This window comes from Sugiyamaella lignohabitans, chromosome C, assembly GCF_001640025.1.
Source record: "Sugiyamaella lignohabitans strain CBS 10342 chromosome C, complete sequence".
Classification (NCBI taxonomy): Eukaryota; Fungi; Ascomycota; class Dipodascomycetes; order Dipodascales; family Trichomonascaceae; genus Sugiyamaella; species Sugiyamaella lignohabitans.
The window spans coordinates 2,507,938-2,533,417 of NC_031671.1; the positions used below are offsets into that span (position 1 = coordinate 2,507,938).

General features: G+C 46.4%; 9 protein-coding genes across 9 annotated transcripts; 7 read left to right on the plus strand and 2 right to left on the minus strand.

Moving 5' to 3' along the window:
* Window positions 1-1,369: 1,369 nt before the first annotated feature.
* Window positions 1,370-2,086, plus strand: AWJ20_4506 (uncharacterized protein; the record flags this gene model as incomplete). The annotated part of the gene is made up of 1 exon (XM_018881583.1): window positions 1,370-2,086. The coding sequence occupies one exon, from the start codon at window positions 1,370-1,372 to the stop codon at window positions 2,084-2,086; it is 717 nt and encodes a 238-aa protein (XP_018734162.1).
* A 1,082-nt stretch (window positions 2,087-3,168) lies between these two features.
* On the plus strand, window positions 3,169-3,759 carry MRPL36 (mitochondrial 54S ribosomal protein YmL36; the record flags this gene model as incomplete). The annotated part of the gene is made up of 1 exon (XM_018881584.1): window positions 3,169-3,759. The coding sequence occupies one exon, from the start codon at window positions 3,169-3,171 to the stop codon at window positions 3,757-3,759; it is 591 nt and encodes a 196-aa protein (XP_018734163.1).
* A 515-nt stretch (window positions 3,760-4,274) lies between these two features.
* On the plus strand, window positions 4,275-4,706 carry DIB1 (Dib1p; the record flags this gene model as incomplete). The annotated part of the gene is made up of 1 exon (XM_018881585.1): window positions 4,275-4,706. One exon carries the CDS (start codon window positions 4,275-4,277, stop codon window positions 4,704-4,706), a length of 432 nt encoding a protein of 143 aa, XP_018734164.1.
* A 2,019-nt stretch (window positions 4,707-6,725) lies between these two features.
* On the plus strand, window positions 6,726-7,160 carry AAT2 (aspartate transaminase AAT2; the record flags this gene model as incomplete). The annotated part of the gene is made up of 1 exon (XM_018881586.1): window positions 6,726-7,160. One exon carries the CDS (start codon window positions 6,726-6,728, stop codon window positions 7,158-7,160), a length of 435 nt encoding a protein of 144 aa, XP_018734165.1.
* Window positions 7,161-7,477: 317 nt separating this feature from the next.
* AAT2 (aspartate transaminase AAT2) lies at window positions 7,478-7,954 on the plus strand (the record flags this gene model as incomplete). The annotated part of the gene is made up of 1 exon (XM_018881588.1): window positions 7,478-7,954. The coding sequence occupies one exon, from the start codon at window positions 7,478-7,480 to the stop codon at window positions 7,952-7,954; it is 477 nt and encodes a 158-aa protein (XP_018734166.1).
* Window positions 7,955-8,260: 306 nt separating this feature from the next.
* On the minus strand, window positions 8,261-9,010 carry AWJ20_4511 (uncharacterized protein; the record flags this gene model as incomplete). Its single annotated transcript, XM_018881589.1, has 1 exon — window positions 8,261-9,010. The coding sequence occupies one exon, from the start codon at window positions 9,008-9,010 to the stop codon at window positions 8,261-8,263; it is 750 nt and encodes a 249-aa protein (XP_018734167.1).
* A 4,311-nt stretch (window positions 9,011-13,321) lies between these two features.
* AWJ20_4512 (retrotransposon-derived protein PEG10) lies at window positions 13,322-14,863 on the plus strand (the record flags this gene model as incomplete). Its single annotated transcript, XM_018881590.1, has 1 exon — window positions 13,322-14,863. The coding sequence occupies one exon, from the start codon at window positions 13,322-13,324 to the stop codon at window positions 14,861-14,863; it is 1,542 nt and encodes a 513-aa protein (XP_018734168.1).
* Window positions 14,864-21,316: 6,453 nt separating this feature from the next.
* AWJ20_4513 (uncharacterized protein) lies at window positions 21,317-22,849 on the plus strand (the record flags this gene model as incomplete). Its single annotated transcript, XM_018881591.1, has 1 exon — window positions 21,317-22,849. The coding sequence occupies one exon, from the start codon at window positions 21,317-21,319 to the stop codon at window positions 22,847-22,849; it is 1,533 nt and encodes a 510-aa protein (XP_018734169.1).
* Window positions 22,850-23,152: 303 nt separating this feature from the next.
* Window positions 23,153-24,223, minus strand: FUS3 (mitogen-activated serine/threonine-protein kinase FUS3; the record flags this gene model as incomplete). Its single annotated transcript, XM_018881592.1, has 1 exon — window positions 23,153-24,223. The coding sequence occupies one exon, from the start codon at window positions 24,221-24,223 to the stop codon at window positions 23,153-23,155; it is 1,071 nt and encodes a 356-aa protein (XP_018734170.1).
* Between the last annotated feature and the right edge of the window lie 1,257 nt (window positions 24,224-25,480).

The following is a 25,480-nucleotide window of genomic DNA, read 5'->3' on the forward strand; positions in this document are numbered from 1 at the left end:
GCCGTGCCCATATCCAGTCTCGAAACAGAAACTACAGTGAGAAAAACAAATCAAACCAAAAATAAATCAAAAATAAATTAAAAAGATTATTCGCGGACCGACCAGATCCGTCTACTCATTCACCCACCCGACGACTCATTCACCCACCCGACGCATCCATTAGCCCCCGAAGGCGCTGGCGAAACGAGCACAACGGGGTGGTCTCGGACGGCGTCCCGGCCGCCGCCGGAGGCAGGTCGACCCGTGCCGCGAGTCCCAGCTACAGGTGAAACAAACGGGTCAGATGCATGTTTTGCTGACAGTGGGGGAAAGCAGCAGCAGCAGCAGTATTATCTGGTGGACAGGGAACAGGATTTGTGTACGGCAGCTGAACAGGAAATAGAGGATGATGGGGGACGAAATATTTCGGGTAGGTGCTAAAAATAACGTTGGAGTTATCGAATCTTATTTTAAAAGCTTTCGGGAATAGGGGATTTGAGTTTGAAAATGGGTTTGAAAATTATGTCACAATTGCTAGTTTGCGAAGTTAGTCATAATTTCCGAGTATATTTGGTAAATAGAGAGAGTTGTGAACGTTGCGAATGTCGAATGTTGCAATAATGCACCAGACGGCACCGGCAGGAGAATATTCGGTAGGTACACTTGTTGCCAGGTCGGTGAATATCAGTGAATATCAGGGTCTTATAGGGATGGCAAGGCATCTGATGACGTCGTGCCAATGCAGGTCTACAGTAGTCGATAAAAAAGTCTAAAATTAACCTCTACCGACAACGTCCCAAACAAGCAGTTCAGTCCACACCCACCTGACTGTTTCAAGCAAAGTATAATATAAGGTTTGACTGATCTACGCATATACTGCACAGAACGGTTTGAACATCCAGGAATCCTGCCAAGAAATAAAATCGAATTTCCGGTGTTGGATAATGAATGGATGGACAGCAACGGAATAACAAAAACCCCATGAAATAACCGCGGTAGTAGGGGTTGGGTTGGGTCTAGTTGAATTTGTACCTGCTTCGACACATCGATTTGCGAGGAATCTCCGCTTTAGTCGGTTGTTCCTGATGGGTGGGGTTTACCATTTTGGCAGTCTAATTTTAGCGTCTGAAGATCTGGCTCGATGGCTGGCCAGGAATGGACAGAACTGTGTGGGAGAGATACATTACGCTAGAAAACCTGCTGCAGTGTATCCACAAAAACAAACTACTAGCATGGTCTCCCTGCATTACAATGAAATATTATAAATACCCCACCAATATCTGATTTATTTCGATCTTTTTTTTTGTATTTTCTATTCACCACTAGTGTCTCTTACTATCGTTTTTAAGAAAAGTATTTTTTAAACACCCACCGACAAATTAAATCAAAAATGAAGTTCACTTTATTGAATACTGCTGCTGTCGCTGCCGTTGCTCTTAACGGTGCTAATGCCCTCAGCCTTGTTGCCCAATCTTCCAGTGGTGACCTTAACGGAGCTGCTTTGTCTAGTATCCACGAGGGTGCTGCCATTGACTATGTCACTCTTAGCCCAGGCGGTGAAAGCCTTAGTGTTGACCTTAACACCACTGCCAGCTTGATTACCTACGAATTGCAACCTGGTATCCTTCAATGGCTTGCTGTTGTGGGTGGAGTCCTTCAATTCTACCCCGAACCTGTTGGTGACAAGTTCACTGTTGGTTCCGACGGTACTCTTTCCCTTAACGGTACTTCGAGCGGTTTCTACGCTTGTCAAAACATCAACGATCCTTACAACTACCAACAAACTTGGTTCGTTCTTTACTCTGCTTCTGGTCAACCCACTGTAGGAGACTCTTGTACTGCTGTTACTTTGGCCTCCGGTAGTGCCAGTGCCAGTAACGCCACCACCACCACTGTCACTTCTGCTGCCAACGCTGTTGAGACCGCCGAGGTCACTGTCACTGACTGCCCCGAGTCGGTCACCAACTGCCCTGCCCGTGCCACCAGTGCCGCTCCTGCTGTCGAGACCACTGGTGCTTCTCCCACTATTGAGCAGACCAACGGCTCCGGTGCTGTCGCCATCTCGGCCTTGGCCCTCCTCGGCTCGCTCTCTGCTTTCTTCCTCTAAGCAGTGTATTCTATTCTGTTAATTTATAGCTCTCTAGCTACGTATGATACCTTCTAATATAACGACATTTCTTGCTGTTTTCTCCAGCGGATGCTGCCTCCGGCGGCTGGGGCTGCGCCCCAGACCCCGCTGCTCCTCTCGCTTCGCTCGAGTCGGGCGAGGGGGTCCCAACAGCGCTCGCGAAGCGAGCACAACCAGGTCTGGGCGGAGCCCAGCCGCCGGAGGCACGTGGGCCGTCAAGTGTATCGCGGGGTCAGATGGTAGTGCTAACGTTTTTGTTCAGCTACGGCCATATCCAGAGTAAAATAAGATTTCCCGTCCGATCAATCATATTCAAGCCTCTGAGAGCCTTGATCAGTAATGCCGTGGGAGACCAGGCGTGAACAGAAGGTGCTGTAGTTTTTTTGCATCTCCCCTGGCTGCCAACCAAAATCTGTTTGTTTTTTTTTCGGCTCGGAACAAATCTAAGGTTACTCCTAGTTGGAAATGTTGGTAACCCGTTTATTTTTTACTCGTGAGACAGGAAGGTCGAGGATCTGGAAATTCGAGCTATGAGGTTCCTGATTTACATGCACATGTTCGTCAGATACAGATACTGGCTGTAGAAAATGGTGGATAGGTAGCAACACAAAACTCATCAAACAACTGAGCCTGTTTAAACAAGAAGAAGCAAAACAAAAGAGAGTTGAGTAGAAAGAGTTAAATAATAAATAAAAATATATTCAGATTGTAATTCGATTAGGGCCAGAGGTCTGATGCACACGTGACTACACAGTACCAATGCTCTGGAAGAAAGTGGACTAAAAATGCCAATTTCAACGAAAAAAATGCAACTGGTCTGCAAAACAGAGAAGAAGAAACTCAAATAATGGTAAAAAGCAGCTGATAATATAAAAAGAGGGTCTTTATTGGCAGAGTCGATTGAATGAATGTGAACCTGTCTCGAACCTGGTAACCTCAGCCCTAGCCCTAGGCGATTGACTGAAAATTTCACTTCGCGAAGTACATGTAGATTCGAGCTTTTAACAGATCAGAACTGCTAGTCAGCATACAACAAAACACACAGCTGGCATACATTCACAATGTCACGGCTGCTGATAAACCCATCATTAAGGCCTCTGGTAAACAGCTCGAACAATGCTGTGGCCAGACCTGCTGTTCACATGGCTCAGTCACGTACTGTGTACGTTCCACCAGGAGGAAAGTCAGTGTTACCGAAAAGAGCACTTCGAAAACTACTTCCTGGTAAGATGAGACCCCATATTTATTACAAATTCGACTGTGTGGTCGAGCTGTCAGATGGTTCAACTATCACTCGAAGATCGCAATTCCCCAAGGTCGAATGGAGATACATTGCTGATCAGAGAAACAATCCTACTTGGAACCCATCAAAGGCCAATATCAAGGCCGTCGAAGCCGATGCTACTGGTAGATTAGCCAAGTTCAAGAAGAAGTTCGGCGACTTTGATTCTCTAGCAAGTGGCACTAGTGCTGAGGCCAAGACTACAAAAGCTCCTGCCAACGATTCGACATCCACATCTGCCGAAAACACAGCCAGCACCTCTTCTTCATCTGCCGACGACTTCCTCGATTTACTATCCGAAAACGTCGTACCCGTCCAAACCGGAGGACGACTATCATCGTCCATCAAAAAGACGAAAAAGAAGAAATAAACTCCCTTCACCCCCAAATAGCATCTCCTCTAATGTACATATTTCCTACGAACTCTTTACACCATACTGGAGGGTGTGCCTCCGGCGGCTGGGGCTTTGCCCCAGACCCCGTTGCTCCTCTCGCTTCGCTCGAGTCGAGCTTCGAGTCTCCAGCTCTTTGTAATTGGAGACCAAAACCAAGGTCCATGGGTTACTTAGCTTCCTGTAGTCTCTGAAGCAATAGGCCTGTTTCGCTCCCACCAGTAGATCCACAGGCGGGCGGCATAAAAGCTCGCTTACTGTCTTACAAATTCCACAAAGAAACCAAGCGGTTATAGCACCAAGAGCTGAGAAAACTAAGATTAAAGGGGTTTATACATAAATGAGCTAAACTAGCGACTTCGCAAGGGGAAAAACCAGGGGTGACTAAAGAGCCGCATAAGCCGCACGTAGATGATTTCAAGATCTCATCTCATGTTGCAAGTTCTAGAATCCACATTGAACACCACAGTCTCACAAATAATCATAAACCAGTCATGGGAAGTATATTACTGCCACATTTGAGAACTGGCTGGCATGTTGACCAGGCCATTCTGTCAGAAGAGGACCGACTGGTGGTGATTCGGTTTGGCCGCGACCACGATCCTGACTGTATGAGAATGGACGAGATCCTGTACGGAGTGGCCGACAAAGTGCGGAACTTTGCTGCTATCTATGTCTGCGACATCGACGAGGTGCCGGCGTTCAACCAAATCTACGAACTCTACGACCCTGTAACTGTCATGTTTTTTTTCCGCAACAAGCACATGCTGTGTGACTTCGGAACCGGTAATAACAACAAACTCAACTTCGTGCTGGAAAACAAGCAAGAAATGATCGATATTATCGAGGCCATCTACCGTGGAGCTCGCAAGGGCAAAGGTCTCGTCATGAGTCCCATCGACTACTCCACCAAGCACAAGTACTAAAACCATACCTACTCGCCAACTCCACCGTCAATATTTATTTAGAACCTTGTTCTGTTCAATGTAAGTTAATTCTCGAACCACTTGAGGGTGAGGCATGTGCCTCCGGCGGCTGGGGCGCTGCCCCAGACCCCGTTGTGCTCCGCTTCGCGGAGCTCCTGGGACTGTCGACGCCCGACTCGAGCGTAGCGAGAGGAGCCACGGGGTCTGGGGCGGAGCCCCAGCCGTAGGAGGCAGCACCCGCACCCAGGGCTCGGTCCCGTCGGTCACCGGGCTCGTGTCACATGCAACTGCAAATTCAGGGGTAAGTTTGCCCGTTTGAGAGCGAGCAGGGTTCAGATGGTGCCGATGGACCGCAGAATCGTGGGCAGCTGCTGGCAGAGACCGCTCGAAACCGGGTCTCTCAGTGGAAGAGTGAACAAGAAATGCTTCTGAAAGCACAAATCTCTCACTACAGTTTAATTACTTCGAAAACAAGAAAAAACTGTCTCCCCTGAGTACTGAAAGAAGCCGTTAAAATAACTCTCTGGTCAACTAAGTTCCACGGTCACGTGACCTGGAGAATCTGAAGAATATGCCGAGGTGAGATGGGGGACCGACCGCATGTCAGACCGATAGCACCCGGATCAATCTTGAATAGACTATACAGGGCGGTAGACGCCATTGTTAAGCGAACGGTCCGAAGGGTCTAGCCCCACTCGGAGGGGGTTGCGTGATTAATTTCGATGCAGGTCGGAGGAAAACGGCGGCCAGAAACAGACCGGTTCGACAGGGTCTTTCAGACAGCGAGCGTCTGACACAGTATGTCTCATACCCCACCTTTCCCCGGCCGTGGCAGCAGAAGCAGCAGCAGCAGCAACAGCGGGGCAGAAATGGGAGCATCAGCGGGGCAGAAATGGAAGCATCGGCGGGGCAGAAATGGAAAAATCAGCAGCAGCAGCAGCTGCTGCAGAAACAGACAGGAGGAGTAGCGGGAGGAGTAGGAACGAGCCCGCAGAAACCAGGGGCCGAGCCGCCGAAACCAGCAGCCCTCTCCGCACCTCTCCCTTCTCACTAACCCTCACACAAGCCCGAAAGGGCCTGCCGAGTCACTTAAAAACGATCTAAGCCCCGACTCGAGCGAAGCGAGAGGAGCAACCAGGGTCTGGGGCGGAGCCCCAGCCGCCGGAGGCACATCCCCAGGCCCCAGATGTCGAGGGAGCTCGGGAGCTGGGTCGTAAATAGCCGACGGGAGATTGCAGGAGCAGGTGGTAATTTACCCCTCGGCGGGTGGGGGTTCGGGCGGCTGCGCTGTGGGCTGCAGTTTATCTCTGGCAGGAAACCGGTCCAAGTTTGGGGTTGCTGCAGGTTGGGGGCTATCAGAGGATGCGGAGAAATAGGCTGGCAAATGTAAGCACAAATAATAGCGCCAGTGGTACGGCATGCACTTTGTACATCGTCTTACATATGTGAACGATTATAGCCGGATATATAAATTGGGAAGAATATCCGGGTGCTAACTAAAAATTGATTTTATATATATTTATATTTGGGAATAGCTCTCGTGTTTTGGAAAAATTCGAGTGGGTGTTTTTTAAATATTTATTTTTTTATTCAGTTTTTTTATTTGGGTTTTCCGGTTTTCTTAGATTCGGCCTGTTAATTCGTGTTACTTCTAGCACGCACCGCACTTATTTTATTACTACATTTGCTCGGCTGTCTTATCGGCTGCGGTACTAATCAGCAGTTTGTGTTTGTCAGAGTTTGCAATTTGCGATTTTCAACTTACAATTTGGAATTTGCAATTACATTTTTATTATTAGTTGATTATTGATTATTTGATTTGCTGAATATTGGTTATTTGACAATTCGGTTATTCGCTAATTTAATTATTTGAAATATACAATTATTCCTCTAGTGGACTACAGTTGTATTGCTCACCTCACATTCTAGACAACAAAATCAACAAGTTTTCGGATTGAGACTCGAAAGCATCTTTTTCAACTCCTCAACTCTCTAAAGGTCCTAATTTCATACATCACAATGACTACCTTTCAAGTAGACCAAGCTCCGGCTGATGCCCTTTTCAATCTCATGGCCAGATATAAGGCTGACACTTTTGATAAGAAGGTCGATTTAGGTGTTGGTGCCTATCGTGACAACAACGGCAAACCAGTTGTGTTGCCATCGGTTAAAAAAGCTGAATACTATCTGATTGAAGACCCCGAGGCTAATCATGAATACTTGCCAATTGCTGGTAACGCATCATTCATCAAGGCAGCAGCCAAGCTGATTTTCGGAGATTCTAAAGACGTTTCTCAAATTGCTTCTGTACAAACATTATCCGGTACTGGTGCCAACCATTTGGGTGCTGTGTTTCTTCACAAATACCCCCCAAGGGTAATACTACCAACACTATCTACATTCCAGACCCCACCTGGGCCAACCACAATAATATTTATAACCATGCCGGACTGAAAATTAAGAAGTACCCGTACTTCAACGCTTCTACCAAAGGACTAGATTTCGACGCTCTGATCTCGACTTTGTCAAATGCCAACAAGGGTGATATTATTCTGTTGCATGCCTGTGCTCACAACCCCACTGGCGTTGATCCCAGTCGCGAGCAATGGAAGAAGATTGCCGAGGTTGTCAAGCAACGAGAATTATTCCCCTTTTTCGACTCGGCCTACCAAGGATTTGCATCTGGAGACCTTGACAACGACGCCTGGGCCATCCGCTACTTCACCGAGCAGAAAATCGATCTGCTTGTATGCCAGTCGTTCTCCAAGAACATGGGTCTTTACGGTGAGAGATCCGGTGCTCTGCACGTGGTAGTTAATGACGAAACTTCCAGAAAGGCCATTGTGTCGCAATTAGAGCTCGTTGAGCGATCCGAGATCTCAAATCCCCCTGCTTACGGTTCACGCATTGTTGCCCGCATCCTGAACGACCCCGTGCTGTACCAAGAGTGGGTCAAGGACCTGAAGGCCATGTCGTACCGTATCATTGACATGAGAAAGGAGCTCAAAGACCGACTTGTCGCTGCTGGCACCCCTGGCAACTGGGACCACATTGTCAATCAAATCGGCATGTTCTCCTACACCGGTCTCTCCCCAGCGCACGTCCAGCGTCTGGTTAACGAGTTCCACATCTACCTCGTCGCCAACGGCCGTATCTCCATGGCCGGCCTCAACACCAATAACATCGACTACGTCGCCCAGTCCATCGACAGAGTCGTCAAAGACTCTCTCAAGGCTAGTAATCTCTAAACCGCAATAGACTCTCACTCGTACTAGTTCCCCACCTGCCTCCGGCGGCTGGGGCTTTGCCCCAGACCCCGTGGCTCCGCTTCGCGGAGGGCTCGTAAGGGTCTGGTGACTGCCTCCGGCGGCTGGGGCTCCGCCCCAGACCCCGTAGCTCCGCTTCGCGGAGAACTCAAACTAGTTTCTGTGTTACAGAGACCCTCCACGCCTCCGCGAAGCGGAGCCACGGGGTCTGGGGCGGAGCCCCAGCCGCCGGAGGCAGTCCGGGTCACGAGAAAGAGAGGTTGTATTATGCCTGGTGGTTACGTGAGATCATCGAATCGTGAAGGAGGGGAACGTGCGACGCGAGCGACTGTCGATTTTCCAGAGCCCGATGCCGCTGCCCGTGCCGACGGCGATGGTGCCGCCGTCGAAAGCGGTCCAGGAGATTCCCGACAGGCCGTATTCGGACTGCTGGGCCGTGAGTCGTGAGAATTGCGAGTGCTGGTGCTGGCTGACCAGGTCGCGGTACGATTGGATGGTCGGCGACGACAGTGGTGGGTGCACTGACGACGACCGGTGGTGTCGATGACGTCCGGGAATATATACACCGGGAATTGGAACTGTTGAGAGACTTGCAACTGGTCGTGGTAGCGATGTTGATGACGAGGGACCGGGGTTCGACGTGCCAGATAACATTCCCATACGTACAGGAGACGTGAACGAGGGCTCGTCGTCATCATCCATATCCTCGTCTTCGTCTTCTCCAGCAGACTCGGCAGCATCGTCATCGTATGACATCTCATTCGTGGTTGAGGTCTCGGTATAATTCGAACATGAGAAATTCGACGGAACGGTCAAGACCTGTCTGTTCTCGAAATCCCGTAAATCAATAATATGTACTCGTTCCATCTGCTCGCTTAAAAACATTAGATCCTCGGGTCCGTTGGAAAACTTCAGACACCGGAATGCTCCCATGAGTTCATTGGGCCGGGCTGATTTGATCTTGGTCAACGGCACTTTCAAGTTCCGGATATCGTATAATCTTGCCATTCCGTCTTGAAACGCAGCGCCAAACATCATTCCTGACGAATGGAATGCCACAGAGAATCCTAGATCCGAACCTGAATCAAATGATTTGCTGACCTGCCATCCTCGTTCCTGTGGATTACACACAGTTAACAATGCAGTATCTCCACATGCTACAACAGTTTTCTTATCGGGAGATATCGTGGCGTGGTTTAATGGCGCCGTCAGTTGAAGCGACTCGGTTGTGGCCCATCGGTGGCCCTCGATATCCAGAAAATAGAGCGACCGGTCGTTGTTGCACACCAGAGCGCTCAATGCAGAAGTGGTTCCCTCACTGTACAGGGCCACCGAATTATTTATACACTCACCAAGCTTTTGAGTCAGTTTTTCGCCTGTGGATCTGTTATGAATGGAAAACAGTCCTTCTTGTGACCTCGATGGCGGCGTGGGTTCCGCTACTCCACCCGCTGCTACGATTCCTTCATTCGACTGGATACATCTGGGCTCGAAGTCAAACTCCGCAACTGTAGAATCTTTACCAGTAGCAAGGTCAAGACTCCGGATCACTCGATCACACGGATATAGGATCTCGTGGTTAATTCTCGGGTTCACACACAACAGGTCTCGCAACTGCCAATGTCTTTAATCTGTTAGTCTGGTCCTGGGGTATTGGGTGTGGGGGCATGCCTCCGGCGGCTGGGGCTCTGCCCCAGACCCCGTGGCTCCTCTCGCTTCGCTCGAGTCGTTACGAGGGGGCCCCAGCATGACTGGGAAAGCTTCCAAACTCTTAAACGTAACACTTACTTGATGGTGATATGGGCTGGGTAATGTCGACACTTCTGCCCGATAAGTGGGCGAAGCGGCCGAACCCCTGTACCGCCCGTCGAAAAGAGGCTATACGAGTTAGCTTTCTATTTCTCATGTCATCTCTCATGTCGTCTCCTTCATCTCATTTCTTTCCATCAGAATCATATTCTTCTTCTTCTTCTTCTTCTTCATCTACTTCTCTTCTTCATCTTCTTCTCTTCTTCTTATTCCTTCTTTTCTTTGCTAGAAATACTATCCTACCACTAATTTCCAAACTTACCTGGGCCCGTGACTATCTATGGTCATGGCGTGCTTCCTCTACTTTGTACTCGTTTCTAACAAAATACCATGGACAACCAAGCAAGCGAAACCACTGCTGGTTCTGGCTCTTATTCTGACTCGGACTGATTCCAGCAAGTGAACAAAGATTAAATGACAAACAATAAAAAGGATATAATGGGTCTGATGTCGTATTCTAAACAGCTATGACCAAGCAGTTATAAAGTACAAACAATGAAACAGACCAAACTCAAGAAACTACGCTGTGGGGTTAAGTTAGAACCACAAAAATCAGACAATGCCACGCTATGTCTGAATATCACAGGAAAATAATTATTCAAATCAGTCGGATCACTCCAACAAACAAACCCTAAATATTAAACTAACTTTGCGACTGACGGTCGATGCGGTTGTAGTGGTCAAGTACTTGAACGAGGCTGCTAAAGATCAACAGCAATGACATGCAACGACCCCAGTCTCAGTCCTAAATACATGCCTGAGCCTACCTTATCTCAAGCCCTAATCCACCCCTCCCACTTGACTTGCACACTTACATAAAGCAGCGCTTTTATCCCGACCGTGGGGTGCTCCAATTCCAATATGGCTCTCAACCTGGTTTTTGTTGAACAAAAATTTTTTTTTGATAAAAAACGTGAATTCAAATTCAATTCCGATGATTTCCGTAACAAAGCAAAAAAAAAAAAAACGAAATCACCAGAGCTTGAAAAAAAAAATCACCCTTTATGTTTTGACTAACACATGTCCGTCCAGCCAGTCGTCCTGGAGGGGGCTTCGAGCACCTGCCAGGCCAGATTTGCTAGCCCATGCGAGATGATGTACGATAAATGCTGATAAATCGGCTCAGCTGACGTTCCCACACTAACACCCTCTGTGCGGCCCCGTGCTACTGCACCACCCCCTACTACCCCACAAAGCAACTCCAAGCCTGGGCTTCGACTGATCGGGCCTGGCTTGGCTGTCAGCCTGCCGGGATGGGATGACCCTGTCCAACCGGGCTAGCTCGCCCGAAACATGGGCCCACTGGGGGACGGACATGCCTCCGGCGGCTGGGGCTGCGCCCCAGACCCCGCTGCTCCTCTCGCTGCGCTCGAGTCGTCTCATCGACGGTCCCAGCAACCTCCTGCGAAGCAGGAGCCGCGGGGTCTGGGGCGGAGCCCCAGTGTCACGATTCCGGCTTCCCAATAGCTTATCCGTTATCTTCCGACCTCTACCGACTACCTCCGCATGTCAGCCGTCTTCCTGCCTCTCTTCAACATCACTCCAAATGCATACTTCTGCATCTCATGTCGTCTTCGCCGACTTATCTCTCTATAACTTCTCCTTGATAAGTTTCATGTTGACGCTAATGCCGTCTGCTCCACTTCCTATGTCTCCAGTTTGTCTTGGCTCGTTTCACACTCGCCTCTCCTTGGTCATTTGATCTATGTTTTGTTTCATCTAATAATTTCGCCTCATTCTCTTTTCTTTATTTTCTTCTCAAAGATTCTTTTCTACTTTTTCATCTTGTTCTCAATTATTATATAAAGGGTACTATTTTGCTCTTTCAATTAGTTTTATTCTTTAGATATTAAAACATCTGTTACTAATATTAATCCTTATTCAAAACCTCCTTCAAGTGCGACTACTCCCAGAACTTAACCGACTTTCATACAACTTTATCTCACAGTAAGTGTATATGAATCTTAAAGGTTAACCTGGTTATTCTGATAATTCTTATCTTTAGATAATGGTTTCGCATGCCACATGGATAAAGTATTCCGAATATCTCGGACATGAAACAGCCGTGCATCTTCGGAAGCCTCACCTGACAATCATGTTTTAATATCTCTACTTTATCTTATCTTTTGATAAGGTTATCTTTAGGATGTCCTTGAGCTTGGTAGGGTGCAAATTTTTTTTTTTGCCCACCCTCCCACCCTCATTCCCAGAGTGTTCGATTTCCCCTATTCATGAATAGGCTGTCTGTTGATAGTCATTTCCCGAGGCAAATCTTCTCCCGTGAGACTTATCACCTCACACCACTGATCAGTACCCCTGCTAACCATGTTCGACGATTATGAGTTCTAATACTGTTTCCTCTGCACCTGTCAACGCTGGTCGTTTGACTCGTTCTTCACCCTCAGTATACCTCTTCTCGTTGTAACGTTAGCCCCATTCCGGACAACCTTCGTCAGCATGCTGATACACAGTCATTTTCTCAACCTCCAGCTACTGCAGAAGCTCCTGTTGAACCTGTGAACTGCTATCTGCTTCTGACATTATTTCTGGAACATTCCCTGGCGCTTCGCAGACTGTGGTTTCAGCTTCATCTCGGTCCCCAATTCCACCTCATCCTGATGTCAGTTAAACCTCCTTGCGTAAGCCCCTCAATGCTTCCGGTTATATTCCTTACCCGCCTCGTTCCACTTCGGATTCATCTTCGGTTCCCATACCACTTCAGTTAATCTACTGTTCCTTCCACTTCGGATTCTTCTTCGGTTCCCATACCACTTCAGTTTCTACTGTTCCTTCCACTTCGGATTCTTCTTCGGTTCCCATACCACTTCAGTTTCTACTGTTCCTTCCACTTCGGATTCTTCTTCGGTTCCCATACCACTTCAGTTCCTACTGTTCCTTCCACTTCGGATTCTTCTTCGGTTCCCATACCACTTTAGTTTCTACTGTTCCTTCCACTTCGGATTCTTCTTCGGTTCCCATACCACTTCAGTTCCTACTGTTCCTTCCACTTCGGATTCTTCTTCGGTTCCCATACCACTTCAGTTCCTACTGTTCCTTCCACTTCGGATTCATCTTCGGTTCCCATACCACTTTAGTTTCTACTGTTCCTTCCACTTCGGATTCTTCTTCGGTTCCCATACCACTTCAGTTCCTACTGTTCCTTCCACTTCGGATTCTTCGGTTCCCACTACCACCTCAGCTCCCACTTCAGTTCACACTGATGTTTCACATACTTTTTCCTCTTCTGGTCCCCCCGGTCCCTCTGGCCCCCCTGGTCCCCCTGGTCCTTCCGCCCCACTTGGCCCCCCCAGCCCACCTCACTCTTCTGACTCTTCTGGTGCTCACGGTCATTCTCTTTCACACTCTGCATTACCTAAGCCATCTCAGTCTTTGTCTGTTCCACAGCAGTTTTATAGTACTGGTGACTTGCTTAAGATTCCCCTTCCCCGTCCCTGGAATGGTGATATTAATACTCTGTCACGTTATATTTCTGCTTATCGTCAACATTTTCAGTCATTGCCTATCCCATCTGGTCTTAGTATGCAGATCCTTCTTCGTTCAGTCCCTGAAGCCACCGCTCAACTATGGCTTCAGCAACCCCCTGATTCTCTAGCTCGCTTGACTCCTGAAGGTTTTTTCACTTTTTTGACTAATCTCTATCATATTTCTCCCCGACATGTTCTTAAGGCACGTGAGTCTGAACTCCGCAATCTACGTTGTTCTTCTTTGTCACAAGTTCCTACTTACAACACGACTCACCGCGCATTATCTTCTGAACTTGGTTGGAATGAGAGTCAACGGATTGATGGCTACCTTGCTGGGTTTACTCAACCTGACTTGGTTCGTCACACCGATGATGTCGATCCCGAGTATGATTATGATCAACTTCAGCGTCACTTCCAAGCGTTCGCTTTGCGTCTTTATGACAAACGTCGTACTGACACCTCTTCCAATGCTAATAACAATGGTTCTCGTTCTTCTGCTTCACGCTCTGCATCTCGCAAACTCTCTTCTGAAGAGAGACGACGTCGCGAAAAAGAGAAGCTTTGCCTTTATTGCGCATCTCCAGACCATGCTGTAGCACAGTGTTCTGTTAAGCCTGTGTCTAATTCCTCGTCTTCCCAGTCTTCTTCCTTTCCTAAACCTTCGTCAAAATCTTCTGGTTCTACTTCTCGTTCCAAGGTTGTTACTCCTTCTTCTCGTGTTCACATGATCACAGTGAAAACTGAGCCTGTTGAATCCGCTTCTTCGGATTTCCCCGATTCATTCCATGAACAAGCTCTTTCAGATCATGATCTCTCCGATCTTAATGAAGATGATTTTGTCGATTCCCCCTCTTCTGGTTCCTCCAGTTCCGCCACTTCCAATTCTTCCACTCTTCAATCTAATGCCTTTTACTTATCCCACTTGATGTTCGCAGAAGTTCCTGCTTGTGTTCCTCATGAGTTTCTAGAAGTCTCTTTTGGCCCGATTACTGGATCTGAGACATCTGTTCAAGCACATGTCGATACTGGTGCACAATCTAGTCTTATTGATTATGATTTCGCAGCTCGCCATAATCTTGGTGTTATCTCTGCCGATCTTGATCTCTATGCCTATAATGCAACTGCCCCTTTTGCTCGAACTCATTTTCAGGTTCCGTTAAGTATCAATTGGCAAGGTAAATTTTATCGTGTTAAGTTTGTGGTTGTTCCTAATTGCCCATATCCCATGGTACTTGGTGCAGGGTTTCTTAAATTCCCTTTCGAATTTAATCTTTTCCAACCCCATCCACTTCAGCCATTACCTCCCCGCGCTGTCACTCCTACTTGTGGTCCCTTCATGCCACAAGCTCCTGTACCTTCTCAACCCGCTTCGTTTGCTTCCTGTCGGTCTTCTTACAAACCGCCTCATAATCAACACAAACGTAGTTATAAGTACAAACACCGTAGATCCCCTCACAATTCTACTCCTACTTCCCGGATTTACTTGGTTACTACTGTTGAAAACGTCGATCCCCCTTCTTTTATTCCTTCTCGGATTCTTAAGGTCTTTGATACTGTCCCCACTTCTTTGCCTCCTCATCGATCTGAATTGATATGAAAATTGACATTCTACCTGATGCGGCACTGCGCAAAGCTCGTGTTTACCCTTTGAGCCCTCCTCAAGAAGCTCTTGACAGAATATCTAGATTCCTATCTTTCCAAAGGCTATATTCGACCTTCAACCTCTTCCATCGCGTCTCCTGTCTTCTTTGTACCTAACAAGAATGGTTCGTTTCGTTTACTTGTTGAATACTCCTACCGATATTCATTCCCGGTTACCTGATCTCAACTCTTCCTCTTCAACCCAACCTCTTCGGTTACCTATTCTCCTTAGTAACTCTGATGATTCCTTATCTCCTAATAAGTCGATCATCGCTTCCATCTCTTCTCACGCCCCTTCTCGGTCTCCTTCTCCCACTGAGTTCTCTGCGTTTTCACACCCCTTGACTTCTTACCCCGAGTTGTCAACCGCTCTTCTCGCTGCCTATAACAGCGCACCCAATCTTCCCCTCACAACTAACCATCACTGGACTACTCATGATCAATTCATTTATTATCGAGAACGTCTTTTTGTTCCGCCTCATGCTACGACTCTCATCAATGATATTATTCGTCTTTTTCATGACCTTCCGTCCAGCGGACACCTTGGTTACCGCAAAACCTTTGACCTTCTTTCTCGTTACTTTTATTGGCCCCAGATGACTTCGTCGGTCCATCCCTACGTGAAAAACTGCCATCTCTGTCAGGTTAGCAAACCAAAAAACCGTCCACCTCTTGGTCAGTTAATCTCTTTACCGATCCCTGAACGCCCTTGGCAATCCCTGTCCATGGATCATATCACCAATCTTCCCACTGGTCCTAACCAACCCTATGATGCTATCCTTGTTATCGTCTGTCGTCTCACCAAGATGCTTCATCTGATTCGTTGTTCTACCACAGATACTGCATCCTACCTCATCGCCCATCTGCAACTGAATATTTTTCGGCTTCATGGTTATCCGGACTTCATCACTTCAGATAATGGTTCTACCTTTAAATCTGACAAGTTCAAAACTTTTTGTCATAACTCCGGCATCAAGTTACACTTCACTTCTCCTCTTCACCCCGCTGGCAATGGTCAAGTTGAACGCTTCAATCAGTTTGTTTCTAACTACATCAAGTCGTTCACCTCTGCTACTCCACATTCCTGGTCCACCAACCTTTCAGATGCTGAATTCGCCTTCAATAATTCAGTTTCTTCTGCCACTGGTTTTACTCCTTTCTACGCCAACTATGGTTTTCATCCTCGCGTTCCTTTCGCCCCTCCTTCAACTCTCCCCCTTACTCCTCGCCATCCTATTGAGTCCTCTCAACACCTTTCCCGTACCCACCTTACTCTCTCTCGGCACCTTGCTAAAGCTCAGCAGAACTACGCGAAACACTACAACCGCCATCATCTCCAGTATACTTTCAATGTTGGTGATCTTGTTCTCGTCAGTTCTTCCCGCTTTCAACTCCAAGGTCAACGGAAAACTCTACCTCGTTTTCTCGGTCCCTTTGCTGTCTCCGAAGTTGTTAACCCTACTTCTTATCGTCTTCAGCTTCCTCCTACTCTTAAAACCCACGATGTTTTTCACATTTCTCACTTGTCCCCTTATCATTCACTTCACGATCCTTCCATCAACATCCTTCATCTCACTGTTGGTGACTTCTCGTTTCCTATCGACAAGATCGTGGATCATCACATCCAACCCGACCAACTTTACTTCCTCGTTCGTTTCAAATACGCCACCACTCGGGCTCACAAACATGAACATTGGATTCCCCTTTCCAGCTTTGGTCGAGACCACTACCCTCTCCTTCGCGCTTATGCTTCCAAGTGTCGTTCTCCAGAGTCTACCACTCTTCTCTCGCGACTCGCTACGCTCGTCGCTTCGGAGGGAGGAGATACTGTCACGATTCCGGCTTCCCAATAGCTTATCCGTTATCTTCCGACCTCTACCGACTACCTCCGCATGTCAGCCGTCTTCCTGCCTCTCTTCAACATCACTCCAAATGCATACTTCTGCATCTCATGTCGTCTTCGCCGACTTATCTCTCTATAACTTCTCCTTGATAAGTTTCATGTTGACGCTAATGCCGTCTGCTCCACTTCCTATGTCTCCAGTTTGTCTTGGCTCGTTTCACACTCGCCTCTCCTTGGTCATTTGATCTATGTTTTGTTTCATCTAATAATTTCGCCTCATTCTCTTTTCTTTATTTTCTTCTCAAAGATTCTTTTCTACTTTTTCATCTTGTTCTCAATTATTATATAAAGGGTACTATTTTGCTCTTTCAATTAGTTTTATTCTTTAGATATTAAAACATCTGTTACTAATATTAATCCTTATTCAAAACCTCCTTCAAGTGCGACTACTCCCAGAACTTAACCGACTTTCATACAACTTTATCTCACAGTAAGTGTATATGAATCTTAAAGGTTAACCTGGTTATTCTGATAATTCTTATCTTTAGATAATGGTTTCGCATGCCACATGGATAAAGTATTCCGAATATCTCGGACATGAAACAGCCGTGCATCTTCGGAAGCCTCACCTGACACCCAGCCGCCGGAGGCAGGCCCCCCCTCCCGGCGGGTCCCGGTGAGAGGTGCGGGTGAAACCGGAGTGATAGGAGTGGTAGTGGGTCAGGCGGACATCAACAATGAGGGAAAAGACCCGTGTTGGTTTATCATTGTCGAGCAAATTTGCCAACTCGGACCAGCAAGGAGCTCACCGGGAATATCAGTACATTCGTCTATTAAATCTATGTGCCCACTTGAGTAATAGTTTACGTGGTGCATGACAGCATCGCTAGTCGAACCGTTAAACTTTAAAATGGCTGCATTGTGCATATTCAGTAACAGGAAACAAGTCGCGTGAAAAGATTTAGCCGACAGACGGTTCTAAGACATGGCGGGTGAAAAGCGAGCGAGCAGCAAAAAAAAAGGGTCTTTCCAAGTGTCTCACTTTTCGACACCACAGTTTCCGCCTTACAAGCGATCAACGATCTACGATGAGTTATATGTTCGGTAAAATATATTGCCAGTAAATCAACAATGACTGACGCCTACAGATATTATTTTGCCCTGTTTGTTTCAGCTTTACCCTTGGAACATGTGTTTTGCTGGGTCAAGCTGTAGCCAGGGCTGCCGCAACCGCTTTAATTATTATGTACTTGCATGTCTGTATTTCACCATGTCTCAGTTTGGCCCTTACTGCTGGCATTATTTGCTCTCTACCCAACGAGAAATCCACTGCCTCTCAGAGGGGAACACCTCACATCAAAGGCGAACACCTCACACAGAACATGTTCAAGGCGTGAACCGTATAAACTGCTGCATATACGTGGATAAACACACCGTTGGGCGGATGGTAGATACCGTTAAACTGGAATGAAAACCGGTATGCTGTCTGGTAGAATTGGTAAGGATATCCAGGGGTAGAAAGTCTGATAATCCACTCCGTTCACGACCATGGCTTCAGATATTTTATTGGTTTGAGGCGGCGATTTTCTCACGGTTTAATGTTATTCCAGATTGTTTAGCCATCGTCGTTAGCTGGTTAGTGGTTAGCTACATGTTGTTATTTGATACGGCCTTTTTTGGGCACAGCTAGAAATGCTGGTGTGAACACGGCGCGTCACTGCTGTTGTTTTTTTGTCTGCCAACTGCCAACTTCTTGCTCAATTTACTGAGACAGCCTTGGTACGTAGGTGGGTCACAATCCTGGTGCTTACCAAGCTTTTGAAACTGCAAACGCCGTCTGTTCGCCTGCTTATCATCTATATTACCATTTTCTATTTCTATTAAGCTAGGGAGTATGTATTATGACAGAGAAATCCAAGCCAGTCCTGGTAAATTTAAGCAATCTGATAATCTAGTCTGTTTAGCCATGGCGCCAGTATTTTTGACGTCACAAGTCGCCGATTGACCGTGATTGCCGCAACTGCTCAAATGCTCAACAGAACCGTGATACCTGGCCATGCAAGTCAAACGATTGTCTATCAGCAAACTATCTTGGAACGACGACTCACTCCGTTACATTAAGAAAGGATCATCTAGATCAATGGTGGCAGTTGAAAATCATGTCTATCTGAATGCGTCCGCTGATATCATGAAACTGGCCACAAATACAACTGCAATGTTACAAATACTAGGAGACCTTGTACAAATGTCGGGTTTTATTGATACCGACTGTTGCTGATAAAACATTTTTTGGAGGAACGAGCCAACTCTTGTCGCTCGTTTAAAATAGCGATATCACCTGTACTCAAAAACCGATTGGCAGGAACATCAATTCGAGCGGCAGGAACAAAACGTTAACTGTTGTCCACCCGTGTCCGTCAATTTGCGGGCGGCTTGCATCAACTGCGTAAACTACCAAACTGTGCATGAAGGATCATGAAAAACGAAAAAAAACAAAAAAAAAGTCCTATTTCAAAAAATTGGCCGTTCCCATTCGGGAAATTTCCACGAAGCAAGTCAATATGGAACAAGTGTCTGTACTGATCGAAGCATGTGAAGATTCTAGCAACAAAAGACATCCACAAAAAAAATCTGGTCTCATTACGAATCAACGGCCGTTTTGTTCTATTCATAATGTTCATAATAAACAATAAACACTGACCCTGCAATCAACACAATTGTCATGATGTGCTAAAATTTTCAAACTAGTATATCTGTAGGTTTGACTCGAATGCTGGATAAATAATACCAGCGGAGATCTACATCGAGGTGCAGCTGCCAAATTTTGCGCCGTTAGAGATTGCCCAAACTAGTATTAAAAGGGCTAATTGAAATATGCAAAATGACAAAAGTGGCCTATTTGACATATGAACGACAGAGCCTAGCCTCTCGAGCCCCTGAAAGTTACTCGAGACGCCGAAGTCCAACTATATGCATGTAACCACTTAGTGCCACAAGTGAGGGGAAATTACAGGACGGTGCTAACCCTCAAAACGCGTCCTAACTACCAGACGACTGTTAGTAAGAAGCGGATAAGTCTCTGGGGAAAGGGGGTCGGTTAAACGCCAAATAGTGTTGCAGAAATCTGGTCCGTTAAAAAACGTGCTTCTCCGCTCTTCACCACGTCCGTTTAATGTCCTTTACGGTACTGATAGCAGCAGGTTCGGATATATGTCAAATACAAAATTATCTAGTAAATCGTTAATGTATACAATAGGGGTAGGTTCCTGAAAACATCCTAATCCAACCCCCCTCTTAATGACATGAGGCACTCCAAATTATTAAAAATGCACCAATCATCGGATTAATAGGGGTCAATTTAATATTTCACAACAGTTTACTTGTCTCAGATCCCCGACCTCATATGTCTTATAGAGTGGGGCTCGATCTCAACGGTGGTCAAACGGCTCTGGTTGGTCGATTTGATTATTTTCTTTTCTTGGCTCTTTTTACACACTCCCATGGGGTATGCGCCTGTTGTCGCCGACATTCAATATCCACTTTGAAATGCCCATTGTTTTTTTTTTTTTGACACCGATGATAACCGAACCTTTTGACACGGCAAATTTCGTCTGATAAAAAATGCTCATATCTATTATTGAGATATATACACTTAGCTATTTAATCCCCCACCTTCTGAACTAACTGTAAAACCAGTAAACTCTAACTCATCTTGGCAAAAAGTCAATTTAGAATTAGAATAAAGTTAAGCTCATTATTGAGACACCAAGCATCACCGGTTTTAACCTCGGTAAACTCGCCATATGTGAGCTCGTGTCTTAGTGCTTGCTGTACACAACCCGTCTTGAAATTAAAATACTCCTTGTCCTTGCAGCAAGGTCCACTCAATGGCTGAGATCTTTCTGTGCTGCAAAGCATGCCACACTTCAGTTTGGCTTCGTTTTTGGGGCCAATGCCTTTCGTTCTGTGGATGAAGGAGAATAAATGTGATTGACAGAGGTAAATACCTCTTGGGGTAAAGTAACTGTATATCGTTAAAACTGTTGAACAAAAGCAATTATATGTCGCAACTGCAGTTGTGTGCTGGTCATAGCTCCTCACCCTCTTAAAAAAAGTAATGTGAAATAAATTTGGCGATCTACATGCAGTGATTTTTCGAAGTCCAGACTGTGCCGCTATAAATGATATCTACTTCGCTACGTCTGGAGTTTGAGGTTTTGAATTTTGTGACTTTTTACCGTTGGTTTGTTGTTTTCTTAGCTTTTGGTGCGAACTAGATAATCTAGCTGAATACCACTGAGTTAAATTGGTGACGTGAAAAATAACAAGCCAAGCGGAGTCAACTTGTACGGTGTTTTATAAATGGTACAAGTTTAAGGCACTTGTTGTTTTTCAATTTTGGCATTTTTTTTTAATAATTTATCAGGCTGGACCCTGTTAACTTATCATTTTATTTTTAGTTTTTTTTTTATCTTCCCGTTTGATTCACTTACAATTGGGTTATAACAGTCAAGTTCTAGCTTTGATCAAGACTGTTGTTGCCAATTGAAATTAGAGTGTATTATAATGATTGATCAACCGGCGTCCATCCAACTATTTACGCCCGTTTCCACTCCTCCTTCAGAAGTGCAATCTTTAACCAAAGGACAACCTGACTCTTCTCCTATTGATCATTCTGTCTTGTTGCCTTATAAAACTATGTCTGGATCATTTCATTATGATCCGAATGCAAGCGTTCCTTATCAGCGTCCTGATCCACCCTTCAGATCTGATGCTTCTGCGGTAGCCAGCAGCAGTATGAAATTGGAACGTCTTGATCCCTCTTCCATAGGAGTCAAACTGGAAAGAGCCGACTCGGTTTCCTCTTGGACCTCTTCATCGGCTGCATATCCACCCACCCCAGACTCCAGTATAATCCCAAGGACGTCTTCTTCCACTCCAGGTATTGGCAACTTCAATAACTTTGAAAGGTCTGCCTCGTATGATAACTTATCATACATCACAGTTGAAACTGTTTTGCCAGATATCAAGAATTCTGAGGGCAAGTTTTGCTGTACCCATTGTGACAGAGTTTACACTCATGGCAAGCACCTTCGAAGGCACATGCTGAGACACACAGGCGAACGTCCATACGGATGTGACTGGTGTCCAAGGCGATTCACTCGTGCTGACATTCGCAAACGTCATGTTCTCAAGTGTAGAGCAAGACTCGAGCAAGCTGGGTCCGCTACTACTTATAGCAGGAATGCCGAGGCACAGTACTTGCCATCTGCTGTTCAGATGTATAGAGAAGATGGTGTTGAAAGACTGTCTCGTTCTAGATCTATGAACCAGTTGAGCAGCTTTGGATATAGCTCGCCAGCTCCCCAACAGCAATATCAAATGACGCCTCTTTCTGATACCCCCGCTTCGAATTACAGCGGTTCGAGACAGGTGTTTCATGTTGTCCCGGTGACTCAAGCTGCCACTTCGTCTGTCCCACCACCATCGCCTGTGCAACCACCTCATATTGCACATCCAGTTCCAGTACACGATGCTCGTTGGAAGTCACATCAGCAGGTTCTTCAGTTCCCCAGTCATAGAACTGCATCACCTCAGGTTGGCTACCAGGTAGTAGATAGTCCCAGTGAGACCCAATCTGGTGAAGTTTCCAGTCTGCCTCTTACTGGCTCGTCCAGTAGCTCTTTCTCTGCATTTTCTCACTTGTCAGGGTACAGACAACCGTCTCACAGCCTGACTCCTGTCGCATCCACCATCATGTACTACCCAGGTCAGATGTCGTCGGTTCCCCAGCCCACTCAAAAGCTGTCCACCCCATCACCACCCTTGTATCAATCCACAAACACCTATGGAGGAGTCCAAGAGAGATATACCCAAGTGGCCGAGCCAATGGCAGCACCCACACTGCCGCCTCCACTGACATCGAATCTCACTTCGCTGTACACCCCTCCCATCGTCCAGCCCTCGCCACTACTCGACAGTTATGGATCAGTCCCCTCGCACGCCCCATCTTTTGTACATACTCCAAGACCAGGTCAGTTTGGCTTGGGTATTTATGTTAACGAACCAGAACCTTACAGACACAGACGTCTGGACTAAACCAGCGTCTATATTTATGCCATCCCCCATCATTTCATGACCTCCCAATATTTATGACTCTTTATACTAGCTATTATTATAGAAACGCAGTGCTACGAATCTCCTTGCCAGACTGCCTCCGGCGGCTGGGGCTCTGCCCCAGACCCCGTGGCTCCTCTCGCTCCGCTCGAGTCGTGACGTCCACGGTCCCAGCAGCCTCCTGCGAAGCAGGAGCCACGGGGTCTGGGGCAGAGCCCCAGCCGCCGGAGGCAGACCAGGCACAAGTGTTAGCAGCGAGATGTATTAGTCAAATGCGGATAGATATTAATTGGGACGGGGATCGATGGGTCGCATGATCTCGTCGTAGATCATGCGTTTGAGTTCCTCGGTGGTCAGCTCGTCTTTTTTCCTGTCGAAGTCGAAGAACTCCTGCGGGATAGGTGTAGCAGTGGGCTCGTCGTCCGGGTCGTGGTACTGTTCTAGGTAGGGGTGCTTGAGAGCTTCTTCGACTGTGATTCTCTTTGAGGGGTTGAATGCGAGCATTTTGTCGAGCAAATCTACTGCTAGCAGGTTGGCATTGGGGAACAGTGCTCGGAATGGCGTCTTCTTCTTGAATGGCAGTGAGCGGATGTATTCTCGAGCACGTCGCGATTTCACGGCATAGTAGTCTTCCATGGTAGGTGTACCTAGGACATCCAATATGAGCATCAGCTGGTGATGGTAATCTTTACCGGGGAAGAGAGGGCGACCGCTTAACATCTCTGCCAAAATGCAGCCAACTGACCACATGTCAATTGCTTTTGTGTATTCCTGGAAGGTGAGCATGATCTCTGGAGCTCGATACCAACGGGTCGCAACATACTCAGTCATGAACCCGAAGTTATCGTCAGTGGACGCAGCAGAACGAGCGAGTCCGAAATCACATACTTTCAAGTCGCAGTTGGCGTTGAGAAGAAGGTTAGAGGGCTTCAGGTCTCGATGTAGTACATTGGCAGAATGCATAGCTTTGAGAGCACGTAGAGTCTGGTAGATAAAGTACTGACAGTGGTCATCCGACAAGGTCTGAGAACCAATGACTCGGTACATATCAGTTTCCATGAGCTCTTGGATCAGATAAACTTCTTGAAAGGGATCATATGCAGGTGGCTTTTGAATGTCCAGAATAGAAATAATGTTTTCGTGGTTGAAATGTCGAAGCAGTTTTATCTCTCGTAGAGTTCTTAAACAAAACATGGATTTGTCGAATGGAATGATTTTCTTTATAGCTACTTTTTGTCCCGAAGGTTTGTGAATAGCCGAACACACAATACCATACGCGCCTTCTCCGACTACTTCCAATATTTGATAGTGGTCTGATACGTTGAACGAGATTTTTCTTGGTTCTGGTCGAGGCATCTTGAATTTTGTTTTTAACACCAAGTCAGTCCGAATGCAAGAGAATAGTAAATGGGTCGACAAGCGATTCCAGCAATGGAAGTGTCCAGTTTATGTGATGTGGTGATGCGGAAAGTTTGAGGCAGGCAGGAAGGGAATCCAAGACTACGCGTGTCAGTTACTGAATTATCAAAATCCGTCCCGTCAGTAACAGTTGTTAAAATGCAGTGTAGTCTATATCAGATGGAGTGAGGTCTTGTAAAAGATACAGTCAAGAATGTTATTGAGGGAAGCTGATAACAAACGATAGCAACTTGTGGCAGTGAGGTGTGCAGACTGCAGCGTATGAGGCAGCTTTCTTAGAGGAGGTAGAGGTTAGAACTCTAGCTAATTCCACGAACCTTGTTGAAATAGACAAATCAAAATATTTAGGCTAAGATAAGGTTAGTGACGCTTTCCCGTGTTTTAGTAATCATTTACATGACCATACCTTAATAATGACGTCAAATTTCAGAAATGACCACAGAAACAACCTTTTGCTAATATTAGAACTGCTGATAACAGTTCCAATAATCCATCAAATTGTATATTATACAAGAGATGGCAATAGGATAGACGAACCACGTGAAAAGTCTAAATGAGGTTTAAAAGACGAGAAATAATTTTAATAACAAAGTTTCGGGATCAAATTTAACACAGTGGAGCCCAACTGATTAAATAATAAAGTCGGTGATTTCACTATGCACCTCAGCTCAGACCTGTGAACTGGCAATAGCGACGACGGCTTTCCTCCCAAATCCCAAAACGGTCAAACATGAAACTCAGGGGTAGTATATATATTAAGGTATGCATATCCGGCTCAAGTACGGGTAACGCAGGATGGTAACGATACGCATCTTGTATAAAAGGCGGATGTTCAATTTGGGAAAACAGATAACAAATGCGCGGAAACCGGCGACAGCTTGCTACCACTATTTAAAGAAGATGCCTCCCATTGTTAGCAATTTTTGAAAAATATACGTGAAACAAACTGGCTGTCCCTGTGTTGATGCCTCCGGCGGCTGGGGCGCTGCCCCAGACCCCGTTGTGCTCGCTTCGCGAGCCAGTGAGGGGGCACGCAGGCTTTTTCGTGAAGTTTATCTCTGTGATTTCTTGTTTGACGACATCTGAAGTGTCAATGGTTAGCATATGTACACATCTTCCTGCTTGGGTCGATGGAGTGCCTCATATCAATAAATTAATAAATTAATTATTTGATAAGTAATAGAAATCAAGGAC